At 38.8% G+C, this 15,623-nt stretch overlaps 1 protein-coding gene across 18 annotated transcripts in view; it reads right to left on the bottom strand.

Annotated features, from left to right (window-relative positions):
• The window catches only part of tanc2a (tetratricopeptide repeat, ankyrin repeat and coiled-coil containing 2a), a 778,741-nt gene that overhangs the window by 408,473 nt on the left and 354,645 nt on the right, over positions 1 to 15,623 (bottom strand). For all 18 annotated transcript variants that reach the window (XM_059638827.1, XM_059638832.1, XM_059638830.1 and 15 more), the window contains one exon: positions 13,538 to 13,609. In XM_059638827.1, the coding sequence (XP_059494810.1) occupies positions 13,538 to 13,609 (72 nt within the window). The remainder of the gene's footprint in view (positions 1 to 13,537; positions 13,610 to 15,623) is intronic.

The raw sequence follows: 15,623 nt of genomic DNA, 5'->3' as shown, positions 1-15,623 counted from the left end.
ACTTCGAAGTTAACCTTAAATAATCTAAAAATTCAATTGCTTATTTCATGGGGCTTTGAAAGATCAGTATTCAACAAGCACAGATATTGTTTGGAATAACAATTTCAATCTGCAGAACATTTAAAGTAAGGCAATGGGAAATGTATTGAAATGTATCCATTATTTAGTAATTGCCACTCTTAGAAATCTCTATTTTAACAAAAACTAAACTCAAGCATTAATTACCTTTCACTCATGTTCAGCAATAAAGCCTATTGTTACACTGTAAAAGAAATTCTCTCATTTTTGAATTTTGTCAGAGAACCAGCACTGGTTTGAATGTGTACAGGACCTCCAGGGTATTAGTTACCAGGGGAAAACAATGCAGTCACCAAATTCTAATACTATGTTTCAAAATAAACCCTCCAGACAGTAACAAGATTTGAAATACATGAAATGCATTTAAAAATTCCAAATAAACACAAAATTCTCTAGTATTCTTTCTAGAATCCACAATTATTCTACAATAGACTATAACTTTTATAACTCAATGTTGGTTTATCAGCTACCTGTAATTTTTAATTCACATTTCTGCCTTATTTCAATCCCATTAAGTTAATGAGAGGTGTATGTTTACATATTGGATGTAATATGTAAACTTAGTCTCATAAAATTAATCTTGCATGCAAATAGACAAGCTACTTGTATTTTTAGGCTATTATAAGAAATCTGGACAGGGAGCTGTACAATGAAGAGGATATTAGTTTTCCAATTTCCATGTAATGACTTACAAATTCAAACACAACAAGACAAATTATTTTGGCCCAATAAGCCCTTCAGTTCAACTTGCTGTTAATTTCTTTTAACATCCTCCAACAAATTCTTGTTATCAGTGAAGTTTCAGAATTTTATGGATGTTTTCAAGTTCGCACCTCATGAATCCATATATTTATAAATAATGAAATACACTCAAGAGTTTATCCCTATTCGATTAACCTTGATCAGACCTTCATGAAAGCATATATTGAAACTCTTCAACAGCTTACGCACTGACAATTCATGTTGAAAGTTTGAACATACATTTTGTTCATATTTACAGTTTATGCCATTGATTTGCCTACTTATTAAATTGGCTCAAATTTTCCAGATAACATCAAACCAATATCATCCAGTCACGCTAGTCATCTAGATAGCTGCTATCTTTATTGGCTCTATGTTCCAAATTTATCAGGTCAGACTATGGCAACATTCCATGAAGTACTATTTTTTCAGTTAACAAGATATCATTTTTCCCTTGAAACTATTCATAATCTCATAAAATTATAAATACAATTAATTTAGTTTGGAAGGTGCTTGCATCCATGATTTCTGTACATAAACCAAACCCAGATACCCTTTGCCAGTTGTCAAATCTCCAAATGGTGTTGTTTAGTCATGAGATATGCAGGTGTGTTGCATATTAAATTTTCTGGATCAAGTAACTGACAGTACATTTCAACCACCAGCTCTGCGGCAATTTTTCAGAAAACAGAAATCCACAATCCTATCTTCCTCTTCTAACAAAGGATAGGAAGCTCAACATGAGACTGCTGACAATAATCATTTGATATTTATCTCAAAGGTCTGGGAGTGCAGTGGTGATGTGGACGACTGTCAGCATTGCAAGAGGAGTTAAGTACTATGATCTCGGAAGCTGAGAACTGACTACGAGAAGTAGAAATGGCTGCATAGAAAAGGTTTACTTAAGTAGCAGCAATTTTTAATGTTTGTTATTGCTTCAAAAATATTTTATTTTGATCATCCCAACACAAGGTGGCATTGTTATACTTTCAAATCAGTTATGTAATGCTCACAATCTTTGATCTTGCCACACAGCAAGACATTTAGAGTCAGTTTCAGAGTTGCACGGCACAGAATCAGACCCTTCGGTCCAACTTGTCCACACTGACCAGACATCCCAATCTGACCTAACCCAATTTGCCAGCATTGGCCCATATCCCTCTAACATTTCCTATTCATGTACCCAACCAAATGCCTTTTAAAGTATTGTAATTGTACATGCCTCCACCACTTCCTCCTGCAGCGCACACCATCCTCTGCATGAAAAACTTACTCAAGTCTTTTTTTAAACCTTTCCCCCTCACCTTAAGTCTACACCCTCTAGTTTTGGACTCCCTCACCCCAGGAGGAGGAATTTGGTTATTCACCCTATCCATGCCCCTCATGATTTTCTGAGCCTTTATCAGGTCACCCTCAGCTTCCAACCCTCCGGGGGGAAAAAAGCCCTAGCCTATTAAGCTCTCGTTGTATCTCAAAGGAAAAAGGTTAGATTAAAATTGAATCTTTGCGACCTGAGGGAGCATAGGCCAAGTTTATGCAACCTGTCCTTGGATCTTAACCCTTTTACCCTCAGCATGTTTTTCTGAATGTGCACAGCACTACAGCCTTACCAAGGCCAATAACACGCTGCCCAAGAGATCAAGTGAAACCAGGATTTTTTCCCCCTGTTTTTACTCACATTTATATTGTTTTTAAAAATTAAATTCTTATATTTCAGCCAGCCATGCTTCAAGATAACAAACTACCCACAATAGAACAAACTGGATTTCAGGAGAACCTGCTCACTGTAATGATTGGGATTGGAATGAACCAAATCGGCAATTTGCCTTGATCGCAACATCTGTGTAATTATGCAATAAGGTCCTCTTCGCTGCTTTCCCACTCTTATTAATTCATCCGACCAGCAGATTTCCATTTCATTACTTCAAGTTGCAATGTGAACTAAGTTGCATGCTTCCCCACATGGTCAAAAACCTCACTACACCACAATGCTCACTACCCCAACAATGTTCATTTAACAGAGGCTCTACAATTTTCAAAGCCCAACTTAAAACTGTTACCTTCCTCTGGCCAACCTAGTTTACCAATCACTATCCAAATCTTCAAGTACCCACTTCCTGAAATGACACCAATCCATATTAACGTTACCACATGCTCATGTCAAATAAATACTTAAAATCCTATACTAATCACCTGAGTTACATAACAATACAATCCAAACAATCTGAAATAACACTACCCCACTACGCACTACACCTTTAATACTTTGTATTACCTTACTGAACCAAGCCTCTGACTCTCATATTCTTCACTAATTCCCTTATAAAACACAATTTTTTCTCACTTCCGATCAACAATTCAAATACTCACCATATTAATTGATAAATCTGTCATACAATATCTCAAGAAAGGAAGAATTTTGATTCTTCCTGCTTTACATATGTGACATTGAAATGATTTAAATAGGCTATTGAGTGGAAATTTGCAGAACTGCAAGCAGCATGGCTTTTCACCATGTCTCACAGATTTGACTGCATTTTTTGAAGTATAAAGATAATTGACGTGGGCAGGGCAGTAGATGTTGTCTGTATGGACTATAGCAAGACCTTTGAAAAGGTCCATCATAGCAAGTTGATATAAAAGGTGAAGTTACATGGAATTTGCAGTGAGCTGGGAAGATGGATAAAGAACTGGCTTAATTACAGAAGACAGATTTATGGTGGAAAGGTGTTTTTCTGATGGGTGATCTGTGACCAGTGGTGTGCTGCAGGGATCAGTGCTGGGACCCCTGTTGTTTGTAACATCCATCTATATATTTTTATGCATAAATATATTTATATTACACACACACACACACACACACACACACACACACACACGATTTGGAGGAGAATGTTGGTGGCCTGATTAGCAAGTTTACAGACAACCCAAAGACTGCGGGAACTGCAGAAAGCAAGAAGGATTGCCAGAGGATATAGCAGGATGTAAAATAGGCAGGAGACTTGGACAGAGAAATAGCAGATGGATTTTAATTTTGACCAATGCAAGGTGACGCATTTTGGAAGATCCAATGCAGGTGGGATTTATAGATAAATAGCATAACCCTTAGTACCATCAATGTGGAGAGAGATCCAGGCATACAAGTCCACAGTTTCCTGAAGGTGGCAACAGAAGTGGACAAGGTGGTCAAGAAGGCATATGACGTGCTTCTCTTCCTTAATTGGGGCATACAATATAAAAATTGGCATGTTGCAACTGTATAGTACTTTGTTTAGGCCAGATTCGAAATATTATGTACAGTTCCGGTCACTACACCATCAGAAGAATTTGGAAGCTTTGATGAGCATACAGAAATAGTTTACTAGGATGGTGCTTGGTTCAGAGAGTATTAGCTACAAGGTGTAACTGGACAAATTCAGTTTATTTTCACTTGAACATCGAAGGACAAGGGATGACCTGATAGAAGGTCAAAAATTATGACAGGCACGGACAGAATGGATATTCGGAATCTTCCTCCCAGGGTAGAAATATTAACTATTAAAGGGCAACGATTTAAGGTAAAAGGGCTAATTTAGAGGTGCAAGTTTTTTTTATTTTTACAGAAGTTAGTTAAGGGCCTAGAACGCATTGTCAGATGTAGTGGTGGTGGCAGATGCAACGGCAAAGTTTAAGAGCCATCTTGACCTATATGAGTCAGCAGGGAATGGTGAGGAATGACAGTGTATAACAAAATGTTTTTAGTTTAGAATGGCATCACATGTCAGAGCAGTCTTGGCACCAAAGGGCCTGTTCCTGTGGGGTACTGTTCTTTGAGAAGCTGCAAATAAGAATTAACCTCCAACTGACTCCAAAACCTAGTTCTATACTTTCCCATTGGAAGTTGATAAGCATTAAACTTCGAAGGGTGATCCAGCACCCTCTCAATTCTATGTGATCTATATCACGTTGCATGCAGTTCATTCCTCCAAGTTTGGCATCTTTGACAAATTTTGAAGTTCTACTTTATGTTTCAAGATCGAAGTTATTTATATCCAGCAAAAAAGCAGTGATTCTGACTCTTTAGGGAACATGAATATTTACTGTCCCCATCTGAAAAATGACATTATAACGGAATTCTCTAATTTCTGTCCTTTAGCCAATTGGACACCGATCCCCTCACTCCATGGGGCTCACTTTTTATTTTAAACTAGCCTTTTGTGAGATACTACGTGGAATACTTTCTTAAAATCCATAGAGAATATTCATCATATTCCTTTCATCAACTTTAGTTACTTCTTTAACCTATTTCATTTGACTTGGCAAACACAACATGCTTCTACAAATTCATGTTGGGTCTCCTCAGTTAGTGCAAACCTCTTCAAGTATCTTTTAATTTTTCCCCCTGATTATTGCTTCTAAAGCCTTACCCACCAAGAGAAACTAATTAGGCCAGTAGTTACTAAGATTGTCTTGATGTCCTTTCTTGAACAAGAATAGCTTTGCCGGAAATGTACAATTCATAACTGACGAGTTCTATCAAGCAGTTGCAATTACCTGAAATTTCCTAATGAGAGCATTGACCAAATTACAAAAGGTATGGGTCTAGTAGTTTTGAAACATGCTGCAGATCCCAGAATCTATGCAAGAAACCTCACATTAGAATTAAAATTCAAATTCAGTACATATTATTCTTGATTCTGATCTATGGAAATTGTCTATTATTTAACATTTTAACTGCCTCTAATGTTAAGGCAAATATTCTTTGGTCTTTAATGCTAAGATCAACATTTAGAAACAACGCAACGCAATGATCCTATCTGTAAAGTTGTTTGATCTATAAACCTCTCCCTTTTCCTGCCCATGAATCTTGATTGGAGGCAGAGCATTCAAATATATTAGTCTGACCTTAGTCAGGTTTCCAAATCCTTCAGTACAACCAGCTCCTTCCTTCGTCTTTAAATATTTTCTAAAAATGCATTTCCTCACCGAATCTTTCATTCGCCTCTCTCCTTTTGTGAAGTGGCAGGCCTACCTGTCCGTTAGAGGCACCATACAAATGCAGACGTTTGTTTCTGGTGGTGGTAACTTTGTTAGTTGTCACCGTGTTTGTAGTTAGTAACGTTCACAGTGGCACTAGGTCCCACGGAATGCCCCGTCTGCAATATGTGGAAAGTCAGGAACACTTCCAGTATCCAATGGTGACTACATGTACTGGAATTGTGTTCAGCTACAGTTCCTGATTGACCACATGGACTGCTGGAACTGTGGGAGGACTCGCTATGGAGCATCTGGCTTGCAGAGGACCTCATGCGCGGCACGTTTAGCAGGCAGGTCACACCACAATTAAAGGATACACAGACAGAAAAGCACTGAGACCACCAGGAAAACAAGTAAGCAAAGGCAGGCAGCGCAGAAGTCTCCTGTGGCCATTCCTCTCTCAAACAGCTATACCGTTTCAGATACTGTTGGGGTACGGCCTCTAATGGGAAAGCACCAACAGCCATGTTTGTGGAACCACGGTTGGCTCTGCTGCACAGCAGGTGAGGAAAAAGACTCAGAACTTTAGTGGGACTCAATTGTAAAGGGAACGGACTAGACTCTTCAATGCTATGTTGCCTCCTTGGTGCCAGGGTGAGGGATGTCTCAGAGGCAGCAAGGCATTCTGAAGGGGGAGGGTGAACAGCCAGTAGTCATGGCACATTTTGGTGCCAACGGTACGGGTATAAAAAGAAATTAGATCCTGCAGTAAAAACTGAATTAGGTAGTAGATTAAAGAGGAAGACTATGGTTTTAATCTCTGGATGACTTCCAGGGCCACATGCTTCAGAGGAATAGGAAGACAGGCCAGATGCACGTGTGGCCAAAGAGATGGTAGAGGGAGGGACGGTTTTAGAATTTTGGATCACTGGGACAAGGTCTGGAGTAGGTGAGACTAGTACTAGTTTGCCCAGCTGCACTGAACCAAAACAGGTTCAATATTCTTGTTTGGCATTTTAAAGAGATTTGGCAGAGGAACGTAAAACTGGGAGCAAGATGTAGAAGGAAGGCTAAGACAGTCCAATAGGCAGAAACGTCACGGGCAGGATAAGACACACGGGAGGTCTATAAAAGTACACGGAAATAGATACAATGAAAGGAGCTTGACTGGTAAAGCAGATGAATTCAAACCATTGATAATGTAGCAGAGATAACAGGAACTGCAGATGCTGGAGAATCAGTCAACAAGGTGTGGAGCAGAATGAACACAGCAGGCCAGCAGCATCTTGGGACCAGGAAAGCTCCAGAAAGCAGGAAAGATAGCTTTCCTGGTCCCAAGATGCTGCTTGGCCTGCTGTGTTCATCCAGCTCCACATCTTGTCGTCTTGAATTCAAACCTTTGATCAGCGTGTGGGCATAAGACCGAAAACTAAAAAACGCTGGAGATCACAGTTGGTCAGACAGCAGCCATGGAGAGAAAACAAGCCAATGTTGAGTCTAGATGACTCTTCATCAGACCTTAAGTGAAATGTGGAGGGGGCAGTATTTTGCTCCTACATTATGTAGGGATGTGATATTGGTGCAATCGCTAAAACATGGTTGAATGGAGGACAGAACTGGCAACTCAACATTCCAAGGTAAGTCTTTTAAAAATACCATAGTGAGGGCTAGCATGTCCCACTCAGAGTGAAGGGCAAAAGCAGCAAATCCAAGAACCCTGGGAAGCATAAGTCAGGTACAGTGCATTAAAAATAGGAACAGCCCTTAAAGTATAGTGAACATAGGAGGTTGCATAAAAAGATAATTAGGAGGGTGAACAGGGGCCACAAAATAACTTTGGCAGGTGAGATCAAGGAAAACCCCACATTTTTTTACAAGCATATTAAGAGCAAGAGGGTTATCAGGGAAAAAGTGTGATCTATTACAGACCAGCCAGGCAACCAGAGCATAGAGCCAATGGATGTGGGTGAGGTTGCATATGAATACTTCTCACCTGTATTCACAAAGGAGACAAACAATGTAGCCAGGTGACTTGGTTGGGATTGTAAGGTACTACAACATGTCTGAATTAATGAGGAGGTATTAGATGTTTTAATGAGCATACAGGTCCATAAATCCTCCAAGTCTGATGAGATACATCCCTGCCTGATTTAGGGGGTGAGAGAGGAGACTGCTTGGACTCTGATAGAGATAGTTAATACTTTGCCAGCCACAGATGACCTGCCAGATAAATGGAGGATAGATAATGTGGTTCATTTGTTCAAGGAGGGCAACAGGGATAGGTCAATAATTATACACCAGTTAGTCTGAAGTCAGTGACAAGGAAATTGTCAGGAAGTTTGTGAAGAACAGGATTAATCAGTTGGTTCTGTGGAAGGGTCACCAGACCCAAAATGTTAATTCTGTTTTCCCCTTCACAGATGCTGCCAGACCTGCTGAGCTTTTTCAGCAACTTTTTTTTGATTCTTAGGAAGTGAAGGATGTATCAGGAATAGTCGGCACAGATTCCTTAGAGGAATATCCTGTTGATACGGAGGAGGATAGCCTCAGTCTGATATTGATCAACTGGGCAAGTTGGGCACAGCAATGACAGATGGAATTTAATCCCGAATAGTGCAAGGTGATGCATTTTAGGAGGTCTACTAAGGGAAGGACGCACACAATAACATAAATGCTGCCCCTGCCTCACTTCACCTTAGCTCTGATGAAGAGTCATGTAGGCTCTCTCTCCATGGATGCTGACTGACCCGGTGATCGCCAGCATTTGTTGTTCTCTGTATACAATAAATAGGAGGTTTGCAAGGAGTGCTGAGGAACAAAGTGACCTTGGTGTACAAGTCCACAGATTCCAAAAGGGCTGGAAGCAGGTAGACAGGGTGATGAAGGAAGTGCATTGGATGTTTGCCTTAATTAGCCAGCACAGAGAATATAAGAACAAGAAAGTCTTGTTACAAATTCATTAAACATTGATCAGGTCACAAATGGAAGACTGTGCGCAGTTCTGGCTGCACATGGTGGCAGGGGAGAATCCAGGAGTTACCTGGAAGGAACAGTCTCAGTTATGAGGAGAGACTGGATAGGCTGGGCTTGTTTTCCTTGCAGCATAGAGAGGCATAGACAGAGTAGATTGTAAAAGAATCTCTTCCCCACAGCATCTGTGTCTCAGACCAGTGACCATAAATTTAAGGGGAGGAGTAAGTGGCTTAGAGGAGACCTAAGAAAAAAAATCTACCACTCTCTGGGTGAAATAATGTGGAAATGCTGTCCGAGACAACGATGGAAGCAAGTATTTTTGCAATATTTAAGAAATAATTTGATGAGTATTTGAAACACTAGGGCATGGTAGGCTATGGGACAAGTGGAGGGAAATGGGGTTAGTGTAGCTTTAGTGAGTGTTGGTCAGCATAGACACGGTGAGCCAAAGTTTGTATGACTGTGCCGAATGACTCTCGTTTCTGTTCATTGATCACTGCTAACTAAGGAACTTTTGCTATGTTAACTTGTTCCCATTTTCCTAATTATTTGGCATTACAACTTCATGTGAATTATGAATGTGATCCAAACATTTGGTTTTAAAATAAAACATGAAACCTATATAAACATGTCCTAAAATTATAAATAAAGGACACTTTATTTAGGAAAATACAGTAGGTGCAACAAAAATACTGCTCCTGTAAGTAACAGAGAGATTAAATAGTCGGAGAATCTGTCAAGAATGGTCACTGGGCTCAATTGTGGTTGGTTAAGACAGCTGCAATTTTGAATGATAAGGGAGAGGATTTGTGGTCTGCCTGAGATAACAGTTTATTGATTTCTCTCTCTTGCTTTGTCACTCCTGTCAGCTAAGTCTGACAGCTAAAAATCATCTGTGCCACTCAGTGTTATTGAAGAGGATTTTCTTGGAATCTGCCCCAATGCCTTGAGCAAAGGGAATTCAGCCAAAGTTACAACTGTTCCAAGAAAACATCCCAGCGCCAGCTACATGCGTGCATAGAAAATTTCAGAATCAGAATACCATTTGGAACTATCCATAATTTATGCTTTCTTCATAAATGTAGGTAAGTGATAGTTACATGTCTTTTTTAAAAGGATAGTACTGTGAAAAGTTGTGTGGAGTACTTGTGAATTGGAAGGCAGGAATTTGGAATTTGTTTGTAAAAACAATTTGGGGGGTGGGGAAAGAAGAGCGTGTAGTGTCTTTAAGAAATGATGTGCTTTTCTAAGCTTGGAGACTTAGACATGTGTCTGCAAGCAGCTACAGATGTACAGACAGCTCTGAAATTGAAACATATGTATCAATTGGCTGTGGTATTGAAACCTAGATTTGTTTTGACATTAAGGCAACCAGCTTGAATACCAGCTAATTAATTTAAACTAGGCACTTACAGACTGAAAACCAACTGAACTTAAATCTGAGATAAAGTGTGAGGCTTGATGAACACGGCAGGGCAAGCAGCATCTCAGGAGCACAAAAGCTGATGTTTCTGGCCTAGACCCTTCATCAGAGAGCTCGTGGGATTTATATTTATTGGAACAGCATATCATTTGAGTGTTGTTTTATTCAAATTAGTTAAGGGAGAATTGTTTGGTTGTTAGTAGGTCTATTAATTTGTTTACTGTTTAGAGTTAGATGCTTCCCGAGATGCTGCTTGGCCTGCTGTGTTCATCCAGCTTCACACTTTGTTATCTCAGATTCTCCAGCATCTGCAGTTCCCATTATCTCTGAATTTAAATCTGATAGCAGTGACAACTTGGGACCAAAACTATAAGTAAATTGACAAGTCATCAAGGGTACATAAGAAGAGGGTTTTCTGAAAATCAGAGTGAGAGTGAACTGCCATCAGAAGAGTAAAACGCTGGCTCTCTCAGAAATCTTCAAGCTCTCCGATTATGTGCCATTTTAGCTAATATTCCTAACATCAGAGTTCGACAGAGAAATGCGCTCCTAGCTAAGGATCAGCAGAGAGGGTGCACAGCATTTCAGAAGACACATCCTGATTGTAGTTTTGAGAATCAAAGTTTTAATTTATTTGTTATTACTTTGGCTTATATATGTGGGATTTATATTTATTGGAACAGCATGCCATTAGAGTTTTGTTTTATTCAAATTAATTAAGAGGGAATTGTTTGGTTTGTTAGTAGGTCTATTAATTTGTTTATTGTTTAGAGTTAGATAAATAAATTGTTACTTGTTTATAGAGTGACCAAAAGGATATAACTGCTTTTAACCTTTACTTTATAGCAGATTAGGTAGTGAAAGGCAGGTTATACCATTTTTCCTCATTTCATTTAGCAGATTATGAGGCAAGGCGAGCATCTCTGGGTGTTTCATTTTAATTATCAGAGGGGTTGGAACTCTCTGTAACAATAGATATATTCACATATATGCTCGCGCGCGCACACACATTAGTATAAAACAAACCGTCAATTACCTTTTCTCCATTGTTCGAGGCAGCTTGTTTTTGGCAGTAAACCAATTATTTGGTGCCGACGAAAGAAGCCTAGCTGACTTGCTCATATTACTTAAACCTGATACAGTCTAATGTCTACACAATTGGCCATATCATTCACATGGTGAAATTCAAATATGTAACCACTGGGACTAGAAAAAGGTTGCAACCTCTTGCCTCAGGCATAATTGGAGATAGACAGAGCTGTTATAACATTTTGGCTTTAGCCTAGTATTAGCAGAACAAAGAGAATGCCATGGGGGACCAGAGAGATCTGCTCTGGGTGCAGACATTAAACAGAGAACAGGCAAGGATGATGGGGTAATATCAAAGATACAAAACAGGTGGAAGAACAATAATGAACAAAGGAAGAGAGACTATGTGAAGGAGGAATTATAAAAATAACATACAATCAAACTATACTTCCTGTTTCACTACAGCACCAAATATTTTGTTAATATACTTCAAGGAAGTATGGGTTGATTAAAGTATGCTACTTTTAAAATTCTTCTCCACAGTCTCTCTCGACCTGTTTTATGCCTTGTTTCAATGGGTATCAACCTTATTGCCCTAATTCAGTTATCCTACATAGAAGTTATTAGGCCGTTTCTCATTACACAATAATGTACTATGTCTATTCCCAAGCTTTATATTCAGCAAATAAAATAGGACATGTACAGCAATCCCATCAGTGATTTCTTTAGGGGGCGGTGAGCTGTCTAATTTTAGATGCTTACAGGTAAGGAGTTGCATCATGCTGTGGAGCTCACACTTACATAGGCTCCCCGCAGGCAGACAACATAGGATTTTAATAAATTAGAGGCTTCGTGCACCAAATTCTTTCAATATTTGACTTTCATACCATGGTGACAAGCAGCAGTTGCTCGTAGCTCCATTAAAAGTTTTCAAAACCAATTTTTTTCCGGTATTCCATTGTGCACTAAAAATACCAACTATTGTATCTATTTGTTATTTCACAATTGACAGTCAAATGCCTCTTGTAATCATAATGCCCTTCTTTAAAGATTGTGCTATGTTTCAGCCTCAAAAGTTACTTTGGCACTTTGCAACAATTCTGGGGATATGTAACAACAGAATTCATTTAGGCATTTGCTGTATGTTTTTTATAAAATGTACAAGTACCTGAAACTGGTCAGAGGGGAAAAAAAACAGAAGTTGACATTTCAAAACTCTGTTCATCAAAATTTTCTGAACAAACTGATCATTTGCCTAGCAAAATGCTGTAGTTTCTGGTCTTTGCAAACACAACAGAAAATCCAGGAAGTACTTAGCATCAGCAGATAGAGAAACAAATTAATGACCCATGATCCAAATAGAGGTGAAAGCTATGACGTTCAGCACAACTCATAGCTGCAATGGAATTCTAGGTTCCAGAAAAGTGGCTTACACTGAAACACAAACTTCCAACCTCACCAAAACTGGTCCTGTGTAAGCACCCAATGGGATGAGTAGCAGAGACACTTGAGCCCCTTGCTTGGGCTCATCTAGTTATTTTCTCCTGATTTATTCAGCACTGTTCGTCCCCAACATGACCACACCAAGTCATCCCTGGATCTTCAGTTCTGTGAAATTCACACAGCCACTGGAAACATTTGGAGAAGTGAGGGGCAATGATCAGAGCCAGGGATAATGGTAGGAGGGGTATGAGGGCAGGTGGTTTAGGAGGTAGAATGAGATCAAAAATCAGCTGTAAAACACTTCACGATGCCTAAGGCAGCATGACTCCTTTAACAATGCATTGCTACTAGGTCTCAACAATTGAAAAAAGTTAGAACACAATTTAAAATTCAGTTAGCAATGTAAAACAGTTTTGCTGTTGGAAGAAAGATCCAAGCCAATGGATTTTTCGCAGTAAACGTTCATTGGGAGTTACACTTCTTATTTCAGTTCTGATGACAAGCACAAGCCTGAAACATTAACCGTGCTTCTTTTTCCACAGTGGCTGCCAGACATGTTGAGTAGACGCAGCATTAGTGTATTTGTGCCCGTATCACTGCACCACTATTCCATTTAGACTATTATCCAAGGACCACATGTTTTCAGATTCCCCCTCTCCTCGTGTAGCACGGCACATTGAAATATATTGAAATTAATTTGCTATTTACATATCTGTTCAGGAAGTCTGTTAATTTCCAGGTTATCTGAATAATAGCATCCCATCACCCTCCTCCCTGCTCAATTTGAATTCATTACCAAATTTTAATGTAGCACCTCCAATTCGGACTCCATTATTGTGCAATGCCCTGCACTGTTCCCTAGTTCTGCTAAATTGATAAATTTTGGGTGCTTACCTTGTCCAGACCGATTCTGTCGTAAATCTATACTTGTTTGTCTCCGTTCTGATTGTTCCTCGCTCCCACCATCTAAAAAATAAAATTTTAACATGTCAGACTATTTTGAAAATAAAACACATTAATGGAATAACAATCAACAAATACAATCTGTCAGTGAGTGCCAAGTCTTGCATTGTCCTGAACACCTGCTGCAAATCAAAAATTGATTCCAAACATCTCATTCAATAAAGCTCTCAGAATTACCCATAGCAAAAACGGAAATCAACTGAATTATTAACAGAAAGGACACACTGAAAAGATGTTACAGTCATTCATCAAGATTATCTTAGGAGACAAAGTCATAGCCAATCTTGAATCCACCGAGTACTGAATTTACTTCAGACTGTGTTTTACTTTAAGTATACTTTTTGTTACCCTCTCCAAAAAATGAAATTACAACGTATTCAAAGCTTGATATATTACAGAAGAGCAGTAATTTCTAAAATCCATTATTCAGGAGACGGTTGCCGAATACTTGGAAAATCAAATGAATTGCGTGGACTCTGCCAGATTATACGAAAGGGAAATCATGTTCAAATAATTTATTAAAGTTCTTTAGGATATAACAAGGTAATGGGAAAGTGCAGATAGGTATTTTAATTTTCAAAAGTCATTTGATAAGGTGCAACATTAAAGGTTGCAATAGCTTGTGGTGTTGGGGTGAAATATTAACTACAGAGAGAACCAGCGAGAGCCAGAAAAAAAAGAGTCTCAGGATAAATAAGCCATTTCAGGTTGGCAAATGGTACCTCCCTGTAGTTCGACAGGGATCAGCTATTGGGGCCTCAACAATTTGCATTCCATAGAAATAACTTCAGTATACAGACCAAGGGTATTGCAACCAAATTTGTGAACATTAAAAACCTAGGTAAGAATGTAGTTGAGGAGCAGAATACAAGAAGACTGCAAAAGGATAACAGTAGGTTTAATTTGACAGATGGAGAATAAGCAGAAAATGAGTTTTAACAGGTGAATGGAAAAGTCAAAAGTACGCCATAATAGAATGTTTCTCATTTTCAAGAGTCTAGACCAGAGCGAACAGTTATAGAAAAGGGATCTCCCTTTAATACAGAGATGTGAAGGAATTTCTCCTTCAGTGTTGCTAACTTTTGCAACTTTCTTCCACAATAAGTAAAGTATGCTGGTTAAGGATGAAATGAACAGATTTTTGATACAAAGGAGGAGTTGTGGGCAACTGGCAGGAAAATCCTTCTAAATCCACAATTAGATTTGATACAATCTTATTAAATGATGTGCTCAATGGGCCAAATGGCCTAAGCCTGCTCCTTCTACTGAATACCTTAATGGCTGCAGGAAATGTTATTCTTAGTCCACAGTATTTGATCACAAACCCTTTGTCAAATGAGAATTCAAGTTTATGCTTGTATAAAGGTTTTGCATTTAGAACAGCTCCTTTCATTTGTACTTCATTTAAAATACTCGAAAAAACATTAGAGGAGACGTACAAGTTGTTTGATAACTTTTGGGGGTTGGCAGAAAGAGAAAAATATGTATTCAAAGATAAAAGCACAAGACGTTCCTCATTATGGACACCAGCATAATTAATTTTCTGGTAAACCCAGAATGATGTTTAGGAAAGGGGGATGTGGGTCTTGTGTTACTAAAATGAGCTTATATTAGAGGTGGGACTGAAAAGGTTATTGCCATCTTTCATAATTGTGTGAATAGTTGTTTATTCCTTTGATTTTGTCAAAGATCTTCCATCTGAATTAAAACTTAGAAATTATCACAAAAGTAAAGACATACCGTGCAAGTTACATTAAAATTACCCCCATTCTGAATCAATCGTACACACAGAATACTTAATTTAGTTTGAAGTATTGCAGCCAAGGTCAAACGTTGTGCCACTATAAACACCAGAAACTGAACTCCAGGTCCTGGTATAAAGACCCAACATTTTGAACATGTCTTCCTTTAACTTTATTTGAAATGTTACAGGATTTTTTTTTAAGCACCACACAAACGTAAACACATCATGCAATATAAGACCCACATGTAAAGCTTTATTTGAATGGAATCTGAA

This window comes from Stegostoma tigrinum, chromosome 31 (assembly GCF_030684315.1).
Source record: "Stegostoma tigrinum isolate sSteTig4 chromosome 31, sSteTig4.hap1, whole genome shotgun sequence".
Taxonomy (NCBI): domain Eukaryota; kingdom Metazoa; phylum Chordata; class Chondrichthyes; order Orectolobiformes; family Stegostomatidae; genus Stegostoma; species Stegostoma tigrinum.
The sequence above is the reverse complement of the archived record's forward strand: the minus strand, read 5'-3'. Positions and strand labels throughout refer to the sequence as shown.